Source organism: Hippoglossus stenolepis, chromosome 11, assembly GCF_022539355.2.
Source record: "Hippoglossus stenolepis isolate QCI-W04-F060 chromosome 11, HSTE1.2, whole genome shotgun sequence".
NCBI classification, from domain to species: domain Eukaryota; kingdom Metazoa; phylum Chordata; class Actinopteri; order Pleuronectiformes; family Pleuronectidae; genus Hippoglossus; species Hippoglossus stenolepis.
This window is the reverse complement of record NC_061493.1, coordinates 4,407,181-4,432,988: the sequence shown is the minus strand read 5'-3', so window position 1 is coordinate 4,432,988 and position 25,808 is coordinate 4,407,181. Positions and strand designations below refer to the sequence as shown.

The following is a 25,808-nucleotide window of genomic DNA, read 5'->3' as shown; positions in this document are numbered from 1 at the left end:
TAAACGAGAAACTTCAATTTAAGTGTGAAATTTCAAAATCAACGACTTTAATTTTTAAAGCTCCATTAACGTAAGCTATAAATTAAATGTTTTACAACATTATACTTTTGACATTCTAATGTAGGCCTCCTCTTGGGCAGTTTAATGTACAGCGTTTCCTCATATTATGCCCATCAATATATTGTGTATTTAAAATCTTAACACGCCACAGCAGTATAGGCTAAAATATTATATTATATAGTGTGTATATTCGAGTAAAGTACCTCGGTTGAGTAAGTGAGCTAAGTTAATCATATCTAACTGGCCCATGGAGCAGTTCACTGTAGGGGACGAAAAACTGAATGCTGCTATATCAATCTGCTCCGTACTAGAGAGTTAAGTACATTTACTCAGGCCTTATCTCATTTACAGTGACACTTCTAAACAACTCACAGCATCTAGTCCAAACTTGTTATTTGCTTTGGACAAAATTGAAAAGTTGTGGAATTACTTCACTTAGAGCCACATCCCACTTAACAGTTCAGGGAGATTAAGAGCTACTACTATATTGGCAGTGATTAATGAAGTATAACAGCAAGTTCGAAACACATAGTGCAACTGAGAATGGCCAAAGAAAAATAATTGATCTCTGCACAACTGAACACAACATAACATATGAACCAATACCAGCATAACCAGTTAACATGCAAAACCACCAAACCAATCCTGTGAAGCTCATACCAATGCACATACTATGTAAGATATGACAGAAAAGAAAAGAAAACCCATCAAGGGTACAAGACGTGACTTTTGCTTTTCTAACCAATGGCTACAGGCAGCCATATTGTGGGATAGAATATTCAACAAACAAAAAAACCCCTCTCTCTATAAGGTGTCAGGTGATGGCCTGAGTAGAACCAGCAAGACGGAGACCTATTGTACCTGCAGAATATTTATAGAATCCTGTATAGCCTTAGGCTAAAGGGCTGCTGGATGACATTTCATACTTTGTGAGTATCTGTCTTGATAAAGGAACAGTGAGCACATGGAGGGAACAAAATGGAGCCACACACTGGAAGAATGTCAATGAATGGACAGTGTTTTGGAGGTGCATTCATTTGGTAGTCCGGAGACTACTTCAACACGAGGTTCAGAGGCATCGGTTCAGCTGGACATCAAACTCTTGAATTGTGAAACGTGCGTCCGGATTACTCTGGAAACCGAGTACACACTGAACACAGCCATAATAAGTAGCCTGGGATGTATTTGAAGTAGTAACCGGTAACTGATATGACATTTTATCAATTTGATAACCAGCATTGTCAATCTCTTGATGACCTAAATTCAGTGTCATTGCAGTTTGCACATTATAGCCCCAATGCCATATCATTAAAACGAGAATAGCTGCAACAATCATTAACATTTAAACAACCTAATGCAGCTCAAGTGCAGGCAGATCAAAATATATTATTTGGTTCCAAACCTCTAAATTGCTCCCTGCATCAAACATGGTAATTCCAACAGCTCTGATGTTTAGCACAGTGATCGTTGTTTCCCCTGCAGGAAACATTACCCAGACAACCTGAGCTTTTCATGTGGAATCAACAATGTCAACGTCCTCTGCAAAATCAGAAAAATGGCAACAAAAATGCTTCCATTGAAATGGCGAGATCATAGACTGTATATAAAGATGCACGTATAAGGTCAGCACATAGATCTTTGAGACTTTTTTTGGAGCGTATCGTTCACGCCCGTGACTTTAGTAGTTCTTCTTTGACAGATTCTCTCCCTGGTTCATGTCTTAAGTAAAAAACAACTCTCAAGCCAACTCTCCCCAAAGACCACTGTTACCCTCTCTATTAAAAAAAGATAAATGTGGGATGTTTAAGCCGTAATTCTTCAGACAGCTAATCAATGCAAATGTAAATTTAAGGGTTATTTGTATTTGCACCTCGCTTATTCAGATTGTCTTTCTACTTTCACTTTAATTCTAATATATTTCAATATGCATTTGTATTTAGCTGTACTACATATGAATATAGATTGGTAATATGTTATGTATATATTCATGTGTCATATATATTGAGCATTTTTTTGCAAAGAAGAATTCCGCAATAAAAATCCAGTTTGATGACAGTAAATAATATGTTACTGGTCCAAAAAACTACTTTGGACAATCACATGTAAGTATTGCAGCACAACAAAGGAAATACGATGTGCTCTTACATGTAATGTTACATTTGGATGGAGATATATCTAATAACAGATACAGATTTGACGATATCGCTGTGGAAGGTTTGATGTAGAGATACCACAACGATGCTGGTATAAGCAGTGGGCATTGTGTCATTACCAGCAGGGCAGGAGGTGTGTGTGGGTGTGAAGGGGTCACGCAGGTCAGGGTCAGTTGTGGATAAATTCTGCCACGTCTTTCTTGCTGCGCTCCTTCCCCCTCCTCCTCAGCTCCATTGTCTGGCCCCCGGAGTGAGACTTCCTCTGCTGCTTCTTTGTTAAAATGACAGGCCCTAATAGAATAAATAAGGCACCTATTTTTACCTGGCTGCTGGCAGGTCGATCACACTTACACTTACCAGCGCGCTGCTGCGGAGCTCGGTAAAGAGCTGACACCTGACACAGCCGCGGAGGGGGCCGGGGTCGAGGAAGGAGGTCATGGAATTGAGAGAGAATGTAACGAGGACGGCCGGGGGAGTCCGTGACAGTGAGGCGAAATAAAGAGAGGAGGATGAGGAGCGGAGTAAGAGAGGAAGACCGACGGAGGAAACAATAGCACGATATTAAATTCACAGCGACACTGCTTGTGGTCTGTTTGCTGCAGACACGCCTTTCCTCGAGTCTGAAATTACCCTTCTGTAAAAGCTGTTTTCAATTTCAACTGACATTTCACAGTTTAACAAGCTCCGTAATGTCACCTTTAGGGGCGTTTGAAGCAAATTTGAATTTTCATTGCTGTTGGAATGTTTTGACAGAAACTCTAAAGCATCTAATTATTTTGAAGCCGTTTCCAAGCAAACTGGACTTCACACATTTTTTTCCCGTGCCAGGTCACTAAGTGAAGGAGAGAAGAACGCAGCTGAATAAGGCACATTTTATTCACATCCAGCCTGTGTATTTTCTGAAGGCATTTTCAAACGGCCGTGGTACTCGCCCCTATTTTATGAATTTCAAAATGCAGTTCGGAGGCAGCTCTTTAAACATATTTGATATTAGTCGTCAAATGCTGCGTGAAAGGATTTCCTATACTTGAGATGCTAGTATGGTCCAGCCTCTGGAAGCATTTGTTGGCAAACCAACACTTTATAACAAACAAATAGCTGAAACTACTGAAGAATGGACAAAACGTCAAAGAGAATATTAATGTACAGCTGTGGATTTGCTCCTTGGGAAGTCGACGGGGCACCGTTCTTTTAGACCTGGTGACTGCCGAGGCCATAGAATGAGAACTGTTTGCTAAAAATCATCAGTCACCACTCGTGTGCTATAAATGAAAATGTCTATAACTTTTATGCTTTTCCTCCCAATAAATCAGTGCTTCCCTTGAATTCATCAGTGTCTGTATCAACATTAGAATGTATTTAAAGACCATTATTTACTCTCTATATAGCCCTGCTTTAGTTTCCACCAACCTACCTGCCTCTTCAGCAGCTAAACTCCACTATGCTCACTAGCTGGTTGCAAACTCTGTGTCTGCTCATTGCTAAACAGGTTGGGAACGGTGAATTTATCAAGGCTTTTTGTTGAAGCTGCTGCCTGTGGCTACAACGAATATAAACCAAATGGGTGAGAGTGAACTGAAAACAGTAACTTTGTCATATAGAAAACCAAACGAATGCAACATTTAAACATTTTCTAATTTAATGACTAACCTGCAAATCTGGTTTAATCATTTTTTGCGGGATCATCAGTTCTTTACAAAAGAGTCTTTGAACATAACAAATAGTCTAAAGATGTATATCATTAAGGAAAAAATATTAGTGCAGCTTCAAATAATTCAGTTTCAGTCAATCATACGGAAACTCCACCAATTTGATTCTGGTTATGTTGTTGTTCCTTTTATTTAATCTCTTTAGCAGTATGACTGTACGTGTGGCTCCAGAGGCAGCTGCACAAAGTCTGGTAAATTCCCTCAAGTGACATCATTAGAGAACATGTTTAAATGATTAAAAAAAGGAAATTAAATTTTTTTAATAAATTAAATTAAATCAGAAAAATGCATACAAAAGAAAAAGAAAGGAAGTGATACACATATAAGAGTGTAGGAGTGCGGGAAAATGCAAGATTAAGTTAAAGGCTGATCAAAGAGAAATGTTTAAACAATTTTTAAAGTCATTCCCTGAACTAGCTTCTCTGATATCTAGCAGCAGTCTGTTCCACAACTTTGGAGCATCTTTTACAAAAGCTGTGTCTCTGATTTTCTTTCGCTTGTTGTTGGGACCCTCTGATAGACTTGCTGCAGGTGATCTCAGTGTTCTAGAGGGAACATAGTTAACTAGAGAGTCAGCTACGTAACTCAGTCCTCGCCCATTCACAGCCTTGTATGTAAGGAGCAGAACTTTAAAGTCAGTCCTGTGTGTAACAGGCAGCTAGAACTGGACTAATGTGAATGTTCTCTCCTCTTGGTTCTGGTTAACAGCCGAGCTGCAGAGTTCTGAATAAGCTGGAGTCTCTCTGTTGTTTTCTTTGGGCGGCCTGTAAAGTGTGTATTTCAGTAATCCAGTTGGCTCCATAGTTTTTTATGTCATATCTTATGTTCATATGTTGCATGTTCTGTTGCACATTTTTTTTCAATTTGCGTGAAAAGACATGGAAGTTCAGCAGTAATATACTTAGGAAGAGTATGAACGACATTAAAAAGTAACCTTGAAACTCGGCCAGTTGTTATCTTAACAGTGCATTATCAAGATATGTGCCTACATAGGCAGGTGCACAACACACGTACGCTTGTTACACACACAGACGGCAGCAAGCACACTATCACTTTGCAAAGCAGAAGATAACTAAAGCCACTTCCAACAGTCTTTTAAGGGCTTTAACTTTCCAATCAAATGCATTTTCCCAATGCAATAAAGCGCTGCAACATGAGCAGAGCAGCGGCCGCCTTCTCGCTGCTCTTGTCTGATCTGTGGCGTGGTAATTGAGGTCATGGGTCTGACAATAGGAAACTTATATCACAAGCTAGTGCTGCGAAGAAAGTGCTATTAATCACCTGGACAAGGGATCATGCCCAAACACTGATATGCGCACACACGCGCGCACACACACGAACACGCACACACACACACACACAAACACAGAAAGCAGTTAATAGGCTATGGTCACATCTCTACAAAAATATAGCCGATGGTTGGTAAATGTGTAAATATATCTGAAAGTGTGTGTGTGTGTGTGTGTGTGTGTGTGTGTGTGTGTGTGTGTGTGTGTGTGTGTGTGCGCGTGTGTGTGTGTGTGTGTATGTGCTGTTTCCGAGCTGCTGGGTCATTCGGAAACAATTGGCCTCACTCAATTACTTTACAGACTGCAGCGTACTATGGGCTTCTTTCACCCGAGCTGCAGTCTTCTGAGTATTCGATGCACAATTTGCCACAAAATATCACAGTTCCTGCAACGCCTTTTATTGATTTTGTATAAAGGTGAAAATATAACCCAGAGAATTGGTTGTTTTAGGTAGCGGTCCAATTTCTATACAGGAGAAGATACAATCGCTGTTTGCTTTTCAGCCCACACAGTAGTTGAATGGGTGAATGAATCTGAAATCATATAATCCCGATAACTGTAATTCATACACATAACAAATATTGTGTGAAGTACTGGAAAAACGTTCAGGATCTGCTCTTTTCTTCTTTTTTTTTAAAATTATGTTTACGTTTGATTAATCATATACATAAATAAGCTTTCAAAGAGCTTACGGCAGCTTCGCCCCAGGCAACTAAGATGCAGAAAATGATCAGCTCAGCTCCTTACTGAATATGGAGGGAGGCTGCAGTGGGGCACATCTTGTATTTGGAGCAAAGGCTGAGGACATGGATCATTAAACTCTCCTGTGAGCTCATTACTCCCTCCAAAAGGCCAGGACGTTTCCAAGAAGCCAGGAAGAGATTAAGAAGGATGACTCTGATTTTCACGTTTTTTTTGGCCGGTGGAATCTATTTATTTTCGGAGAAACCGATGGTGCCGGGCCACGTTGAAACGGTTGCCCACTTAGATTGGATCATTTCACATTTTCACTGCACCAACGTAATCACCACGCTCTCCGTTTGATGAGGAGAAATAAATCTCTGTTAGATTTCGCACCAGTTTGGAGCGTCGGATTTTTCAGCCCCACGTTGATCAAATGGGATGGTTTTATTGTTGCGTCAACGGGGGCACTGATAACCAGAGGTGGGTGCTAACGCGTTACATTTACTCCGTTACATGTACTTAAGTAGTTTTTTCAATAAATTGTACTTCTGGGAGTAGTTGTTTTGCAGTTTACTACTGAGTAATCCTACTAAGTTACATTTATGGTGAAAAAAAAACATACCCACTACTGCTGATAACGACAGGAATGTATAGGCTGCAGACAAAATGCTCTTCTGTTGCTGTTTCCATCAAGAGGCAAGTGAAAAGGAAGTGGTAGTTATGAGTAAAGTATTAAGTATTTTTATCATGACAATGAAGTAAAATGGGTGACAGCCTTGGTGTCTGATACTCATCATTACAAATAACCTCTTATTTTTCTACCTTCAAAGATAAATAAAAAAAGACTTTGGACTGAAACTTCTTCTCGGCGTCTTTCCCTTTTCTCTAGTCTGAGTTTTCCTGTCCTCACAGTTAAGTGGCTGCGAGCATCTGACTGTGGTAATGATAATGGTCAAGGCTAAAATGTAATATAACTGGTATCACAAAATACAGAGGAGTCGCGGATTCAGTCAACTGACTCAGTAAGGTCAGTTACACAACAACACTTTGGTAACGCAAGCCACCGTAAGTAGGCTCCTGACAGAGATATGCAATATGAGCTACTTGATTCTCACACAGTTTGTATCCTTGCCATTTATGTCTAATGTAGAGCTGTCTTGCTCTAAATTACAGTTACAACAATTTTTTTTCTAGAAGATCGCAACAAACTATGGGGCCTGCAAAATTATGTTCAATTTGAAATTGTTCATGTTTTTATTAATTTGTCCAAATAATATGGTGGGATGCTTATAATGCACATACAGATAAATTAGAAAATATAATAACAAGAAGGCAATTTAAAATATCTGCATTAAACTAGGAAAATAATTCAAAACTGATCAACTGTCATTATTGTTCTTATTATGTTTTCACAATGTATGAATGTTACTGGATTAAACCATTTTCCACCATATCACTGTGCAAATCCTACAAAAATCTAAAAACATGTGCATACTCATGTATAAGTGAACTTCAAAAAATGCCCGAGAACTGCTGGAAGTTGTTAGGAAGTGCAGGTGAACTGACACCAATCAAAAGAAAGAAAAGGTACCTTGCCTTGATCATTGGGGAAAAACTTCATGGTTTACAAAGACGCAGCTGAAAAGAGGAACCGTGGCATTTTTGTGGGGATTGTATTGAATCATTTAACGGTGCGTGCAACCGGTGTGTCAGAAGCTGAAAATGAAGAGAAATGCACTTTTCATAACAGCGTGAAAACTCAGTCGACTAATGCCATCTGTCAGTGAAGAGGTAACTGGGGGTAGACAGTGCAGCGCGGCAGGGGGGGGGGCATCGGACAAAGCAGGGGAAGAGAAGAAAAGTGGCTGAGGCAAAGGGAAAATAACAAAATGACTGTGGACAGTTTGGAGGCACTGAGGTGAAATGGTGGCGAGAGACAGGCCATTACTTATCTCTGGTGTGACTTACTGAGAAAACAAGCACAGGTAACAGAAAGATGGATGGCTGACACACGCTGGCATTTTGGGGAATGGAAAACAAAAGACAAAAGACGTTGGTTCTTTGATTGTTCATTTAAATAGAAATGCTGCTGAAAGGTGCTTGTGCTGTAGTGTAATTGCTCGAGATGCTGCAAAGCCACGCTCTGATCTTCAGCACGCGCCCTCCTTCAATGTGGGACTCAAACAGATGTTACATTGTTTGTCATGTGAGCTACACAATAGTGTGGTAATGCGACATGCCGACATCATTTGAAGGGTGAACAGATGACAGAACTGCTGCTACTCGTGTACGTTTACTAAAGCTTTTACTTGGACACGTGTAATTAAAAGGCATCACCTGCTTAGCTACTAAGAGTATCATCAACAGCCTGAACTGTATTTAAAATATAAATAGATTTAAATATACTGTATTTTTACTTTTGTTGTGTCTAATCGGTGTGTACAGGCGGTGGCAGTAGAAGTATTCAAATGTTCTATTTTAATAAAAGTGGATATACTAAAGTGTTAAAATACTGTTGCAAGTAAAAATCTAAGTAAAGTACAGAAAAACTGCAAACAAATCGCAGTCCAACCATCAGATGTACTTAGGAATAAATGTAGTAGAGTAAAAAGTACAATATGAAGTGAAGGGAGTTAATATGTTATATAACATGATAGTACTCAAGTACACTATGCATACCTCAAAACTGTATAAACATAGTTAAGTATTGTTTTTACTACCAAGATAAAAACAATATTTTTATATTTATATCTTTTATCTAAACAGAAGCAGCTGTCCGTAAACTTTAACTTAAATCAGTGGCACTGGGGGTGGGGGTTGCCGCTGCACCGTGGGGTGCCCTGTGAAGGGGCCGAGGGTTTTGCATCATTTTCTCCGTTTTTTTCTCTTATTTTCAGTACATTTGAAACAAACTCTAATAATACTAGGTTACCTTTAAATGTAAATAAACAGTATTTCCTTAATTTCCTTATTTATTGTAAATGTCCTGTAAATGTAAGGCTTTTAGTCAAAATTTTTACCTCAAAATGTTGCACATACAGTTGAGGTTGGTATGGAAGGTTCTCATGTAAAGTTACCATGGGTGGAAATTACATCTTCTGAATGAAATAAACAAAACACCAACCAAGCACAGTTCTAACTCGGTCCAGACATTTGATACCAGCTTTTGGTTACGAGACAATGTTCGATATTTGGATATTACATTTTGGTCTCTTCCAAATGAGACATTGTGAGATGAGAAATGCTTGTGTTTGTGTTATTTGCATGGTTTATGGTGCCCACACAACAACCCACACCCCAACCAAAACAATTAAAAAGGCAAACTTCCGTGAAAGATGAAGAAAGTATAAAAAGTGAAGGTTGAAACATGGGCCTCCAGAGGATTTCTGAAAGGCTTCCACCCCGGGAGCCCATTACTTGTCTCTAAAACAGGGTACAACTAAGAAAAGAAAAAGAGAAGAGCTTTGTGGAAAGAGGCCCCATGTGAGGTATAACTATTTCTCTTGACGAGCATTAACTCTTTTTAATATAATCATCCAGTTCCCCAGCACACACATTAAGCATCACAAGCCAAGTATTTTATGGTGGTGAAAGTGTATGAATCGGTGAAATCAGTGGGTGCAGAACAAACTGCCTGAATTAAACTGTTCACTTTATCTTTGATGCTCAGGCCATTTTGTTTCCCTTTCTAAATACAATTCTTCATCATATCCACACAGCGTGCGAGTGTGTGCGTCCTACCTTTGCTAATATCCTGGTACTCCAGCCACAGCTGCCTCTGGACCTGCTTGTTGGGGTACCAGATGGTGCAGGACTCCTGGAAGCCGTACACTGCCTCCTGTACGTAGTGGTTCCCAAACTCCCTGAGGATGGAGACAAAGTCACTCCGCTGCGTCGCCCCGTCCAGAGAATGGATGGCTGAGCTGAAGGCTGGGGAGATGGAAGAAAAAAGAATCAAACAAAAAAACCTGGATGAGATTCATGAAGAGTAAATGAATCAGAGTTTGGTGTTACAGGGAACATATAAATCAGTTTTCTCTGTTTTTTTAGTCACTCCTCATTTTCCTGAACAGCCTAAAAAAATGTTTGATTTGTCTTCCACCCCACGAAGCTGCAGCACCTCACAGACTTTGCATGGATCACAGACCAAGAGTGATAGTGGTTTGTGACAGCACGCCAACTTTAACTGGGCTCCCATCAGCATGCTAACATGCTCACAATGAGTATGCTAGCATGTCGATATTTAGCAGGTGTCATGTTAACCAGATTAACCATATCTGTTTAGTGTATTAATATGGTAACATTGGTTAAATGGTGTTGAACACAACCGCTGATGGGGGATGGGAATGTCAAGACTTTACTATTCTATTACAAAATCCCTAAACATTCAGACAGCAGTACAACATGGTGAAGTGACTATATAATGGATTGTATAGTGATTAGTGAGTGATTGTGGACACAGCCAATTTCTTATTTTCATAAGTTAGCGATGGTTAAGCAAGCTAGCACCATTAGTCTGACAGGTATTTGGTCGTCAATGAAATTAGAATTACAAATAATCACTTGGAAAAAGATTAGTTGCACCACATTACACAACAATCCATCCAAATATTGTCAAGACATTTTACTCAATGAATGTCAACCTCATAGGAGTGCTGGAGGAAATATGAGTAGATCACTGAGATCAACATACATTTTCGTGGGGTCATGAATTTTCCAATGTGCCTATACACTACCGTTCAAAAGTTTGGGGTCACATAGAAATGTCCTTATTTTTCAAAGAAAAACACTGTTTTTTTCAATGAAGATAACATTAAATTAATCAGAAATACACTCTATACATTGTTAATGTGGTAAATGACTATTCTAGGTGGAAACGTCTGGTTTTTAATGAAATATCTACATAGGTGTATAGAGGCCCATTTCCAGCAACTATCACTCCAGTGTTCTAATGGTACATTGTGTTTGCTAATCGCCTTAGAAGACTAATGGATGATTAGAAAACCCTTGAAAACCCTTGAGCAATTATGTTAGCACAGCTGAAAACTGTTTTGCTGGTGAGAGAAGCTATAAAACTGGCCTTCCTTTGAGCTAGTTGAGTATCTGGAGCATCACATTTGTGGGTTCGATTATACTCTCAAAATGGCCAGAAAAAGAGAACTTTCATGTGAAACTCACCAGTCTATTCTTGTTCTTAGAAATGAAGGCTATTCCAATGCGAGAAATTGCGAAGAAACTGAAAATTTCCTACAACAGTGTGTACTACTCCCTTCAGAGAACAGCACATACGGGCTCTAACCAGAGTAGAAAGAGAAGTGGGAGGCCCCGGTGCACAACTCAGCAAGAAGACAAATATATTAGAGTCTCTAGTTTAAGAAATAGACGCCTCACAGGTCCTCAACTGGCAGCTTCTTTAAATGGTACCCGGAAAACGCCAGTGTCAACGTCTACAGTGAAGAGGCGACTCGGGATGCTGGCCTTCTAGGCAGAGTGGCAAGAAAAAAGCCATATCTGAGACTGGCCAATAAAAGAAAAGATTGATATGGGCAAAAGAACACAGACATTGGACAGAGGAAGATTGGAAAAAGTGTTATGGACAGACGAATCAAAGTTTGAGGTGTTTGGATCACACAGAAGAACATTTGTGAGACGCAGAACAGGTGAAAAGATGCTGGAAGAGTGCCTGACGCCATCTGTCAAGCATGGTGGAGGTAATGTGATGGTCTGGGGCTGCTTTGGTGCTGGTAAAGTGGGAGATTTGTACAAGGTAAAGGGATTTTAAATAAGGAAGGCTATCACTCATTTTGCAACGCCATGCCATACCCTGTGGACAGCGCTTGATTGGAGCCAATTTCCTCCTACAACAGGACAATGACCTCCAAATTATGCAAGAACTATTTAGGGAAGAAGCAGGCAGCTGGTATGCTGTCTGTAATGGAGTGGCCAGCGCAGTCACCAGATCTCAACCCCATTGAGCTGTTGTGGGAGCAGCTTGACCGTATGGTACGCAAGAAGTGCCCATCAAGCCAATCCAACTTGTGGGAGGTGCTTCAGGAAGCGTGGGGTGAAATTTCTACAGATTACCTCAACAAATTAACAGCTAGAATGCCAAAGGTCTGCAATGCTGCAATTGCTGCAAATGGAGCATTCTTTGACGAAAGCAAAGTTTGAAGAACAAAATTAATATTTCAAATAAAAATCATTATTTCTAACCTTGTCAATGTCTTGACTATATTTTCTATTCATTTTGCAACTCATTTGATAAATAAAAGTGTGAGTTTTCATGGAAAACACGAGATTGTCTGGGTGACCCCAAACTTTTGAACGGTAGTGTACATCTGATAGCTGTTGAGCTATTTCACGGGACAGGTGAAAACTTAATAACTGCTGGTGGATCAGGTCAGGGATTGCTAAAGTCTCCAGGGGAAATCTTTTTGAGCACCACAAATGTCTTTACTAAATCAAGTGGTTATAAATCTAATAGTTACTGGAATATTTCAGTCTGGGTCAAAGCAGCAGTCTGACTAACTGACAACCATCTCTAGAGCCATCTGACTTTCAGTAGTCAGAGGCATCTTAAATTAGAAAATTAAAATGTACTTTGTCAAATATTTAGAGATTAAATCAAATGCCATGAATATGACATGCTTGCAGTAAAAAAAAAATACACCATAGTCCCAATACCTTTCTGGGGCTTTTTGATAGTACCCTATCTGCATGAAGCATCAGAATCAGAAACCTGATGCTGACAAAGTTTGGTATGAATACATAAAAAATGCAGCCGAGACAGAGAGGAGTTTTGTTATGTAGTTTCAAACAGAATACTTAATTATACAGGATTAGTGGATGCTATGTTTTTGGACTGGACCAGTTGACCACAGGCAAACCAGAGACAAAAATGAGCTGTGAGCTGTGAGAGTCTGATTGTGGTAATGGTGACGCTAAATGCTACAATGGGATATCACTGGTATCACAGCAAACAGGAGAGTTATGAATTCAGTAAACTGACTCAGTAAGGTCATACATGTCAGACAACACTTTGGTGACCGGAGCCACAATAGGTACTGAGTAAGGATGGATTCAAGGTGTATGAATATTAAGCTTAAATGGTCAGTAGTTTTTAAATCAGCGCCTTTACATTTCACTTGGCAATGTGGTTTGTTGCTCACTGCTCCTCACTGAACAAATCTAAAAATGACCACATGAATTCAGTTGAAAGTCCAAAAGCTCTTAGGCAAGCTAGTAAGTGGACCTTGAATTGTTGTGTTAAGTGCTGTTTCCAAGGTTAAGAATGGACTGTCGTGATCAACGTCTGAATTACTCTATATTACGAAATGCATTTAGAGTCCATGACAGTTTCATCATTGACATTTCCATGGCAACCGAGCAACTCAATCTGCTGAAGAGGATGGTGTGATGTGGTTGAAAGCTCCTGAACAAGCAGGTAAGAGGACTTTGACTTGATAATGTTTCTGCCAACTGATTTGACCATTGTCAAGAATCAGCTGTCAAGCCGAAATGTAGAATCAGTTTTATTACCGTTATTATTATCTTAAAATTCAACAAGCCTCGTACTTTAACCACTTCTAAAATCAGAAAGATATCATGTGGTTTAGAGATTGTTTTTTTTTAAGTTTGCCTTGATCTGAATTGTGTGTCCCATGAGGAACCAGAGCTGGAATGACAGGTTTTCACCCACACCAGTGGAATCAAAGGACTTTGAAACTAATGAGACTAATTCTGTCCGAGTTTTTTTATTTGTAATGACATATTGAATACAATAAAATTATAATATTTATTGGGCTGCAGAGCAGGAAATAAAGTGCACAAGAAAGCATGTTTGACATGATACGCTGACCACACTGTAACAAAATGACTGTGTGCTCACTGGGATTCTCTCTTGGCAAACACCGGAAAGCAAAAGTGCAATAGCAGTTTATCATTATCATTTCCAGGAGAAGCAGTATTAATATCTCAGCACTCACGCTCCGCTCGCTCTTACTTCTCCTCTAAAATTAAATTAGGAGGCCACTGAAGTGAGAGACAGAGAGCGCAGTGAGGATGAGCGATGGGCTTTGCTATCAGATGTAAAAATCAGTGGCCTCCCCCCCTCCGGTGGCTGTTGAAAAATGATGAGCTAAAGTGGGAAATAGGAGGAAGAAAAAAAAAAGTCGGAGGCTGCCGTGTCTCTTCTGAGTGAAGAGAAAATAGAAACTGTATCCTCAGCAGACATGGCAGCCACTTTCAAACCGCAGCAGCGCCACTGGAAATGCATTAGAGGTGTCATGGCTGTATTTACAGTAGGGGTGGCTGCACTCATCAGAATGAAAACTATTTATGATGCGTTTCTGAATAATGCATGCGCATAAAACAGGACCAAAAAAAGAAATAATCTAAATTCATTAACAACACACTGCCCCCGGCCAAGGAGAATGATCGAGTGCAATATTTCAACACGTTTTTACATTATCCTGAAACACTGCCGACAGAAGAAGTTATGCAGTGAGGCAAATTGAAAAGAAAGAAGTCAGACATATTTTTTGATATAACAATACATTTAGTAGGGAGAAAGCCATCAGAAAATATTCAGTATAATCCCTGATGTGTCAGCAGCCAGGAGCGGCCTTCAGAAGAAGTGCTGCTTGACTAATACCTATCCACAGTTATCTTATTCTGTGAAGTTTCCATGGCAGGCGCTGTCAGATTGCCTTGGTCCTGCTATGGATACAAAGCTTGTGATATGTGACAGGCTATCACAGAGACAAAGACGAAGCCAAGGGAAATAAAACGAGATACACATTTCTGTCTGCTGACCTCTTTTCTATCCATCCATCAACCTATCCATACATATCTGTCATCCTATTTGCATGTGACATCCACTTTTCATCTCTGAAAATGCTCCTATTTAGGAAAAACCCTCCTGTGAATTCAATAACCTCTTGCTTTTTTTTAAATGAATGAGAGGGAAAAAAAGAAAGAAAGAACTGATGTGAATATCAGGAATATCAAGGCTGCTCTGTGTGCCTGCTGCCAAATCCACTGGTGTCACATTCTACCATTCAGAATAAATATATTTTCCTAACCTGTATTTCTCAGAAACAAGGTCAATGACACAATGCCATACACAATTAGGGTTGCAAAATTCCGGGAATATTCAAAGTTGGAAACTTTCCATGGGAATTAACGGGAATATACGGGAATTAATGGGAATAAACTGGAAACTTTGGGGTAATTTATACTAACTGTATTTACCTTGTCATATACAGACATAAATATAAACATTTTGTTTAGTCATAAGCAGACATGCATGCAAACATTTCTAATACAAATTTTAAAAATGACATTTTTGACTTAATCCATTTGTGAGTAGAACTCTACCGTCTCTATGTGGATCTCAGGATAGAACCCGGTCAGTGAAAACTTATCAAAACCTGCAGGAACGATGGACTTCAATATGAAAATCTGACCTCAGCAGTTTCCTCTATGTGACAGTATGTTGGAGATGAGTATTGGTGGTTTCTGAATATATTTTTACTTTAGAGGAAATGGATGTAAAGTGCGAAGGGGAAGTAGTTTTACACATAAACGTCAGTTAATGGGAAGTAGTTCACAGGTGTTAAATGTCTCCTGTGGCTCAGCGGAGGAGAAAGCGATGTTGATGTCATCAACCATGATCAACCATGATCTTGGTTGTTTTAACCAAGATCATGCTGCAAGATCTAGAATTGCTAACGTTAGCCACAATTTTGTTCCTGTGGACTATAAATACAGTCACCTGTTTGCGTTGTCAATCGATAATGGATACAGCGTGCTTTCTCGGACAAGAGGACTTCGGACTTTCATTTGACGCATTTGATCATGTCGGGTTGAGAGAAAAATAAAACAATCCATTAATTCTGTCAATTTGGTTTACAATAGCTAGCTACATCCTTTTCAAAGAAACAGTGTGTGCTGCATTCCATACATCTTTAAAATAGAGTTTTGAATGACGTTTTTATTGCTCAGCCTTTAATTTGCGGTAATTACTTTTATTTTTGATAAGTAGCCCAACTCTCACTTTTTTGATGGACCCCAACAGCCGCAAGTAATCGAGGTGATGGTGTACTTTTGTGTGGACATACATACATCCTACTCTCACTGCTGTAAAAAGTTAGCCTACTGTATACAAATAAACTTGGTATTAAAACGAACATGGCTTCAGTGTAACAAGTAATCAATATGCTAGGTAATGACAAAGACGTTCAAAAACAACAGAAAGTCATAGGTTTACGTTTCTGGCAGAAAATGTTCCCAACTAGCTGCATCCAGGTTCCAGCTGAGCTAGGCTTGCCTAGTCTTGTTTTCAACTACATTTAAGTTACCTGTTATAAGCTAACATTTGCAAAAAAAGTGTCAAAATTTCCAAAATTCCCGAGCTTAACTTCCCATGGAAAGATTTAAAATTTACCGAAAATTGTCCGCCCCTTTGCAGCCCTATACACAATACACAAATTAATTGTTTTGTATTTGTATGTGTATGTGTATATGTATAAACTTTGGTGCTTAAGAGGACACACCGTGTGTATCGTTTGTATGAATAGTGAACACTTTATAGAAAGTCAGACCTTGAAAGTCGTATTAGTCCTTGTGCATGCCTTTCACAAGCTACAGGAGCCACATGGTTTCTATCAATGAATAAAGAAAATTCTAGGACATGCAATCATGCAACCATCCTTGGCCCCACTGATGTGCAGAGTGCCACAAGGTTCCATTCTTGGTCCCATACTATTTTCGCTCTACATGCTCCCATTAGGAAATGTCATCAGCCATTTTAATGGGATATCATATCATTCCTATGCCGATAACACCCAAATATACCTGTCCTTCAAGCCAGAGAACGTCAGCCGCTTGAGTGTCCTAACAGAGTGCCTATCCGCCATTAAGGAATAACTTAACTTCCTTCAGTAAAATTCAAGTTAAACTGAAATAATAATCTTTGGTCCCGGCCAGCTAGCAGGCAGAGCCCTATCATTTCTCGATCCCCTGGCAGCCAATATTAAAACTACAGCTAAAAATCTAGGTGGCACATTCGATTCTCATCTGAACTTCAAAACACGTTAATCAAATCATTAAATCCTGTTACTTCCATCTACGAAACATTCCTGAATTCAAATCGGTTCTATCTCTCCCGGACTTAGAAAAACTAATACATGCCTTTGTTTTCTCCCGCCTGGATTATTGCAACGCCCTGTATACATGCCTCAGCCAAACCGTAGTAAAACACTGCTGCTCGTATTTTAACAAAGACAAACCGTAGGGCTTGTCACGCCAATTCTTGTGTCCCTTCACTGGTTACCAGTTAAATTCAGGATTGATTTTAAGATTCTCTGAATAACTTTTAAAGCTCAACATGGGCTGGTCCCCGCGTACATTTAGCAGCTCTTGACTCCCTATAATCCTGATCGTATCCTGAGATGGGCCAGCCTGTCCCTGTTGGCTGTCCCTAGGTCAAGGCTGGCTACTCAAGGTGACCAGGCTTTCTCGATCGGGGCCCCGAGGCTCTGGAACTCCCTGCCTGATGAGATTAGGCTCGCCAACTCACTACCGATCTTTAAATCACTGCTCAAAACTTATTTTTACAGGAAAAGCATTTCTAACATGCGACTTGTAATTATTTTCATTACAACACTCAGTCTTATACAGTTCAAGTGTGATGTTCCACACTTAACTTAACTTTGCCATTTTGAGGCCCTGAGTTTAGTTTCTCCCAAGAAAGGCCTTCTTTCTCTTTAACCTCCTAATGAAACCTTTGCTATACAGAGCAGCGTTCTTGTTGTAGAATGAGAGCAAAACACAGTTTTTTATCTTGTTTGGATACATCTGTCTTCATGAGCACCCTGACTAATGGTGCCTCTGGATACTAGTATCCACTAGATATTTAAAGATATTTAACTATCAATGTAGGAGTTGAGGTTGCATTTAAAATAGCCAGTGAATGCTTCAGCTCTTTGTCCCTCTTGTTAAGCTGTGCTTGTTTGAGTAGCTTTTTAGCTTGTGCCCTTTAGAAGTGGCATTTTGCTCATTTGCGATAAAAGGGAAGTTGACTCTCACCCATTTATTGCCCTGCAGGGTTCCCTCCAAGCACCACAGCTGAAGCACCACCAAGATCAGTCGATAGTCGACGGCTTCAACACAAGTTTAATTGGATACAATGGACCCAACTCATACCATTTAGCACTACTTTACAAAGCTGGCAGCAATGCACCCTGTGGTGATGGTCTTTACATGTTCAAGAGTTGTATTATCATAAAACTACTTCCGGTGCTACTGAGAAAAGATTCACAAATGTGCATTTTTTTCTGCAGGCAGTAGATGCATTAGACTTAATTTTCTTCTTCTGTACGCACACAGTATTTAATGCTACACACCTTTAGATCAATTACATCTCTTCGATTCAACGATTCAGTTAATTTTATACTAAACCATGAGCACAACTCAATCAGATATTAAATGATTGCAAACCTCTGTGCCAGGAAGCCAGAGTTAAGACAGCAAATACACGAAGAGGGGTATTATTGGCTATTGGCTTTGTCAGTGATTCTATCTTAATCCATTAAGACCACATGCAGCATCTGCTTGTCTATACCTTTAAAACCAGGTGCGATGTTTGCATGCTCCTCCCTTTAGATGTCATCATTTACAAAAAATGTGACCGATGAAATACCAGAGAAAGTCAAAATGCATTATGGGAAATGTAGTTTATTTGTTTGTTGGTGCTCTAAAAAGTTATTAAAATAGCGTTTAGACAAAGGCTAAGCGATGGGAGAGAGATTCAAGCAGATTGCAGCAGTGATTCACTGACAAAAACAACAATGCAAATAACAATGAAGAAGATCCCAGACGATATTCAAAAGTTATTATTTATGTCATGTGTCGATCTGCTTCAGAGGCTGAGATATTAAAGCTTTTGTAAACGTTGGCAACTCAGCACCTTGGGTCTTAATGGGTTTAGGGCAGCCTTTTGACTGGCATTGATCTTGTGACACCAGTGACACCAAAAAGCAAAATGCTCTTAGTTGGAGGCACAACATTTGAAGTGCTTTTGACAAGACATAGAAGGAATTTGGTAGTTTTTATAGTTGTTGCACAAAGTGTGTTTCGGATAGTGTTCGGATAAAAGATTCTGAAAAAAAATATTACTTTGTGTCACCTGATGTTGCCTTGGTTGTGTTTTTGTCCCATTTTCAACAAGCACATTTGCAGAAGACCTTCGATGATACATTTTAGCCTTACAGCTCTCCTGTTATAGGTTTTGTCATTCTGGTGCATCAAATAGGTGAATGTTATATTTAAAAATGTGGATTTTAAGATGTTAACCACATAAATACTAAATTAAACACCAAGTACTCAAGCTGTCACTATGAGCTGCAAACTTTGACGTGTCATATTAATTATAATGTTATAAATAACTGATAGCCAGAGATGTTTTTTTCTCCTAAGTAAACATGCAATATTCTAAGCTACAGAGACCAGGGCATTGTCTCCTCCAACTTAAATAAGCAATCAGCGATGACAAATGATATCTATAATTGATTTCCAGAGGCTCAGGCTGATTTACCTTGAGAGAGGACCCACTGATTGAGTTTGACGTGGTAGAGCACAGAGCGGAGACTCCAGTGCTGGACAAGGGGGTAGCCAGACACCTCACTGTAGTTCACCATACCTGCATAGACACACACACACACACACAGTTATTAACATGAATGCAGTCCTTGGTGCCAGAATAAATCCTGGCTCAGGGTACTCCAACACCTCACCTCTGAAAAAACATACAGAGAAATATTAATGCAATATTTACTCCTCCATAGTGAGGAGAAGATTATAGTCCTCAGTGGGATCAAAGTGTGGCCCTGTATCTCATTCTTGTTTACTCTACCTGAAGAATCAGGAAAGAATATTCAATAAATATTAACATTATATTAGATTTCAGTAGAGAGACGCAAGGGAAGTCTCCCATATAAGATCAAAGTGGAGCCTGAACTGCAGCTCAACCCCACCAGAAACATAAATACACAGGGAATGGTAACATTAATGCAAAATGTGTTCAGAGATAGTGATTTAGTAGACGGCAGGGTGTTGAAAGTGAAAGCCAGTATCTTGCTTAATAATACAGCACGTTCATATTAAAGGAGAATATTTTCATATCAGTTGCACACAGATTCTTCTCACCTTTCCCCTCAAAACCTCCAAAACAAAATGTCATACATTTCTTAAACGTCCTCTCTTTATAGCACAACGTTTCTGAATAACGCTGAGAATTTAGACGATGTACAAATGAGACAAAAATGCTTTTAACAACTCAGTGTTATGCATGACCCTTAGTGTATCATCACAATTTTCAATAAGACTCCAGTAATTTTTATTTACTTTACAAAGTTAATTATCACAATATTGGCCTGGGGAGAGAGAACATTCCCAAATCACCACCTACACAACAACTACTACAACCTCTCACAGGAAATATGCTTCACTTATGAAATGTCAAAGTTCAACACAATTCAAGTATTATCATGATTTCTGTTAAGAGACGGAAAGCTATTCTAGAGAAAATCTAAATGAAAGCTTACAGAGAAAGCTGGAACCAGGAATGTTTGCTAATATTCTTGATAAATTCTGAAAAGTGAGTCGTTATCTGTCAGTCTTGGTACATGTTGATGTCTGGACTCTCCAAAGAATCTCAAAGAAGTATTGTAAGAAGTTGTAAATTCGGGACTTTAACATAAATTGATTCAATGTTACAATAGTTTCAATATTACGAGTCAATGTCCAATCTGGAGATTGACCGAGATTCCGTTTCTCAGTCACTGTAAATCTGTATTCTGCCATCACACCACTTTAACACTTCAGTGCAGCTGTCCAATATACTGCCACCATATCTTTTCATGTGGCTTTAAAACAGACTTCCTTTACAGCTCAGTATATTATCTATATTGATTTGGTCTCATTTACCAATCCTTCCGCTGGTGAAATCCATACTGTTTCTCATGTTGACTCACTGCACGGTCTATCAGATGTCATGCACGCGCGTTCGCTGCACTGACCAATGACCTGTCATCTTATCCACGGCAGCAAACAGTCAGTGGCACATGAAGCTTGACGGACATGTAAATGAAACAGCAATGAAACACATGAGGGAAGAGGAAATACATTTATCATTCACCGCAGGGGGAGAGGCCCTCTGCTGTTCCGAGTCAAGTGTTAAAGGACCAATCAGCTTCTATTTTAAGAGCATGCAGGGATAGCAGATTCTTTGTGTTCACAGAAAGTGAATGCATCCCTCTCAATCCTGTCCTCTTTACATTAAATAATAAAGTATTCTATTAAAACAACCTCTTTTTATTTAAGTATGATTATAAATAAGATGTATTCATTATAATTACATCTGTCTGTAATATTCCAATCAGTGGCATGACCTCTCTTTCCTCAAGCAGGATCAGGCTTTAACATTAACGTCACTTATTTTGTCCATAGCAGAGGTGCAGAATATAAATCATCTCATCTCCCATGGCAACTCAGAGCCGTGTCATACTGCACCGGTGGGATTACAGCCATACATCAATGTGACTGCTCCCACTGTGTTCACAAGCACATCCAGAAGGTATCTGGATAAGGCTTGGTGACTGAGGCGCGTTTCCTGCCGCCGCAGACGCGGAGGAGAGGAAAGAGAAAGGGAGACGAGAGCGAGGGAAATGAGAGGAAACGTGTGGGGCAACGCGAGCGGCGGAGATTGGGTTTTAGCGAGTGAGAGATAAATTGAGGCATGGAAGACAGTATGAAAGGCGAGGGCAGCAGAGGTGTATCAACTGTGTGAATGCGGGAAGGGGGGGGGGCAGCAATAGAATATGGATTAAGGAAAGCATCACTGTCATCTCCAGTGGAGGGCGGTGGTTCGGTTGTATTGTGCAGCTATGAGGAAATAAACATGAGACTTTGTGATTCATATTCAGAATTGAAGACTGCCTCGGACACTGACTATCACCCTCCAGTCTCACAGAAATAACATTAACATATTTCTATATATTGTTTTCTCGGTTGTGGTGTGATGGCTGGATTATGTTCAGATGTTTTTTTTTTTTTTTAATGAAGTGCGACATTTATAAACTGCACCAATGTGAAGTGCACGACTGTCACACCAGATGCTGTGGTTTGCCATCAACACCAGTGCTTTGATTACGGTGAGGGAAAGATGGTTGGTTTTGGTTGAATGTTCATGAAGTTGTTAGGTCTCAAGTTAATGTGCTATTTTTCTGAATTAAACACAGTCACAGCCTTTCCCCAACATTAACTCATGACTTAACACGACCATACATTATGTTACATTTGATTTTCAGCCAGAAAAATGTATTATGTCTATGAACATACTTGTGACTGGACAAATATATTCATATAATGTCATCTGGTAACGTCAAGTTGCGTTTTCTTCACAATTACTGTATTTAATCTTTATTGTTGTGGGTCAGTGTGATTTTTGTAGGAGACAATTTTGCCAGAGGGTAAAGTTCATTCATGTTTTTAGATGTCAAGGAATCAACGTCTGGGTTATTTGAACAGATAATCTTTTACATCTGGTTAAATGTGGTTTTTTTTTCTCTATGAGCACATCAACCTATTATACGTATCCATTCAGGGCTGAAGACTAATATTGAATTATTTCATGCAGGGTGCTTTGTCACAACATGTTATGGACAAGATGATGGTTTGTAAAGATTTGGAAAATCAAATCAAACAATGAAACAGATATAGATTAACTTGTAATTCAAAAACTTTATTACAGTTAAATAGTTTTCTGGGTGTGGATAGGGTTGGGGGGGTGTGGGTATACATTTGGATGTGAGGCTGTGTATTGAGGTTTTGTTTTGTTTGTGCTGATTATTAAAAAAGACGTTCAGCATTGTAGCCTTTAACAAAAGAAATGTAATTCACCGCTGCAGCGCAATAGTTTAATTATTATTATAAAAGCTGAGGGAATGTTAGAATTAATATGTTACTCTGTGAGCGCATTGTTCACTGCAGTTGTCAGCAAACACTACTTGAAAACACTGTATTGTTGTAAATATTATATATTGTGGCTTTTGTCTCATGATGGTAAAATTAATGCTATAAACAAGCACAGAAACATTTGTATAAATACTCTCTAAACTCCCCATAAAAATCAAAAGTGCTGCAAATTAGCAAAACCTCTGTCAGTTATTGTATGTTATTCATCAAGTACGTTGAAACATATATTTATTCCCTTTGGTTAGTTTGTCTCTACAAAATGCTGTGTAGGCCCCTTCGAAATATGGAATATGGAATATGGAATATATTTGTGACTTTTTTTCTCCCTCACATGTAAATTTGGGGCCTCAACACTAAAGTGCATTGTTTGGGACCTTGCACACATGACCAGAGACGGACCCCTGTCCTCCTCACTGCAGCGGCACACTGCTGGAGAACAGCTGCGATTTAGACAATAACTATGTTCAGTATTTATTATTGTTCTTAAAATGTTTTTGAAGTTTTACACCTGTTGCTTAATGAATAACAAAAAGGTGCCTCTCTCTTGTCTGACCAACTGAAAAACCTTCAAACATTTCACATCTATCTCATTATTTATTCAATAGGATTAAAGAAAATACTATATTTCTCAGCTTACAGTGCAAACAGAGTTCAGTCTGTGTTTTGGGAGACATTCACACTTTAGGAAGCTGACTTGAATAAAAGTTGGAAATTCAACAAGACTCTTTTCTGAAAATGACTAATTTCCGACTTGTGCTTTGTTGATAGTGTTATGGAAATTGGTTGTACCCAGTGACTCTGCTGCGGTGACTTCTAAAAGTGACTCATTTAGAAGCTCATTTAGACATGAAACAGACGTGTTAAATCCGGATATTATTTATGCACCAAGGTGCGTGTCTGAAAGCTGCTTCAGACAAGGCACACAACATCAAAACATCAAAACATGAAGCTTCAGGTACAGAGAGGCTATTACAGTCTGCAAAGCCATTTGGTTTTAACTAAGACGAGGTTTGGATAGAGTTGGTCCTGATCCAAATAAATGCAGCTTTGAAAAATTATATAAAGAATAATATTAAAGCCAAGGAAAAAACGCGGCCCTGCATCGTCTATTTGGGGCACTACAATGGAGACAAAAATTAGGTATGAAGTATGACGAGTGTCGAGACGTGTGCAAGGCCTATTTCTTTACGAGCCTCCTGCAGAAATGCAACATTTGGCAGCGGCCTGACACCCACTATGAACTTGACGAATAAGCCACTAAATGTGATGTTCCTGCATTGTCCTCACCTTCAGCTGCATCCATTTATCCCCTCTTATGGGAAATGGCTCCCCGGAACGATAGATATATTCCCCGGCACCAAGAGAGAGCGAGAGCGCACCGCTACATAACCTCCCCCCCCGTCCCCGGCCGCCCCCCGCCTCCCTCGGTGGAAATGAATAACAAGCTCAAAAACATATATAGTAGTGCAGCGTATTCTTCTTCTTGCTGAAAGGCCTTGTCTCCCTTTTAGCCCTGGGGTGCTCTGCTCTCATTGTCTGACAGAATGATTAATTTGAGTGAACTTCACTTTGCAAACATCCCAAGTTCACCGGTCCCTCTCCGCGCGCGGGCTCTGCCAGGAGCCTTCAGAGCAGCAGCTCGGTCAGGGCTGTGCCGCGTACCGCCGCTGATTCCCTTTGTACAAATGCAAGGTGTAAAAAGCTTCTCTCATAACAAAACCACTCTGGAGAAGACGTGCTTTGAAAAGCCACCAAATGAATAAATATTACTCGCTTTAAAGTGCATGGTGTTTTGGAAATAAGGCTGTTCTATACAACACTGCCGTTGCCCTGACTGAATTTGGCTGCGGGCTCATGGTTTGGATCAGAGGTGGAAATGAACCGAATACATTTACTCAAGTACGGCCCATAAGTGTACTTTTCACATACTTGAGCTGTATTTGAGAGCTTCCATTTCACGAGACATCACAAATGATGACGTGTGATGGCAAACACCTAGCTACACCTTTTGCATTCTCTATATCCCACTTATTCCAGATGGAAATAACAGTGACAAACTGCAACATAAAATACGCTCATAAATTTAATGCACTGTTTGACTTGAAAGACTTGAGATTTTACAACGGGTTTTAGTTTTGACGTGCTCCCTTTATGGATTCTGAAAATGCATTCAAACACTATAACATTAATCACCATAGGCCCCATGTATTAGCTCGTTCCTATCAGACATACTTTTACTACTTCTACGACTAGTGGCTCCAATCTCTCCATACAAATAAACTATACTGTCCACACTGATGACTTTTGATTCCCTTTATCTCTTTGAGGGAGGTGGGGGGGGTGTATGGTTGGTGCAGTGGGGGGATAACAATGATGATGCCTTGGAGCACCATTGATTTTTTCTTTTTTTCTCTCTAAAAATAAATAAATAAACTAATTAACAAATTTCTAAAGTAACCTCGAGTGACTTGAGTTGTGTTGTATGTTGAATTGTTCAGCTGCTGTATTTCATGGAGTGGACTGAATTACACTCAAACTGTAATTTGTTAAATAATTAGTCAACTATATGTACATACTGTTGAAATGAAACGCAATAAAGGGTGAATATGAATTGATTTTAAATCCTTTCGAGTCACTGTTGTATTCATTGAAATGAAATGGAAACAGTCGAAAAGCCCAGCATCTGCAAACAATACTGATTTAAACAGACCATCATGGCATCAAAAAACATTGCAGCTGCATTTCTGGTGCATGTGAAAAACTACTGTATGTACATAACACTCACGATTCATTCTTAAGAGATGAAGTTACAGGTTTACAGCCAATCCTGTGCTTTGAATGCAGATACCAACATTTTGATTTCCAATGGATCACAC

At 39.5% G+C, this 25,808-nt stretch overlaps 1 protein-coding gene across 6 annotated transcripts in view; it reads right to left on the bottom strand.

Moving 5' to 3' along the window:
• Positions 1-25,808, bottom strand: part of astn1 (astrotactin 1) — a 423,848-nt gene that overhangs the window by 153,712 nt on the left and 244,328 nt on the right. For all 6 annotated transcript variants that reach the window (XM_035171471.2, XM_035171474.2, XM_035171470.2 and 3 more), the window contains 2 exons: positions 19,493-19,597; positions 9,637-9,825 (listed from right to left, as the gene is read on the bottom strand). In XM_035171471.2, coding sequence (XP_035027362.1) covers positions 9,637-9,825; positions 19,493-19,597 — 294 coding nt within the window. The remainder of the gene's footprint in view (positions 1-9,636; positions 9,826-19,492; positions 19,598-25,808) is intronic.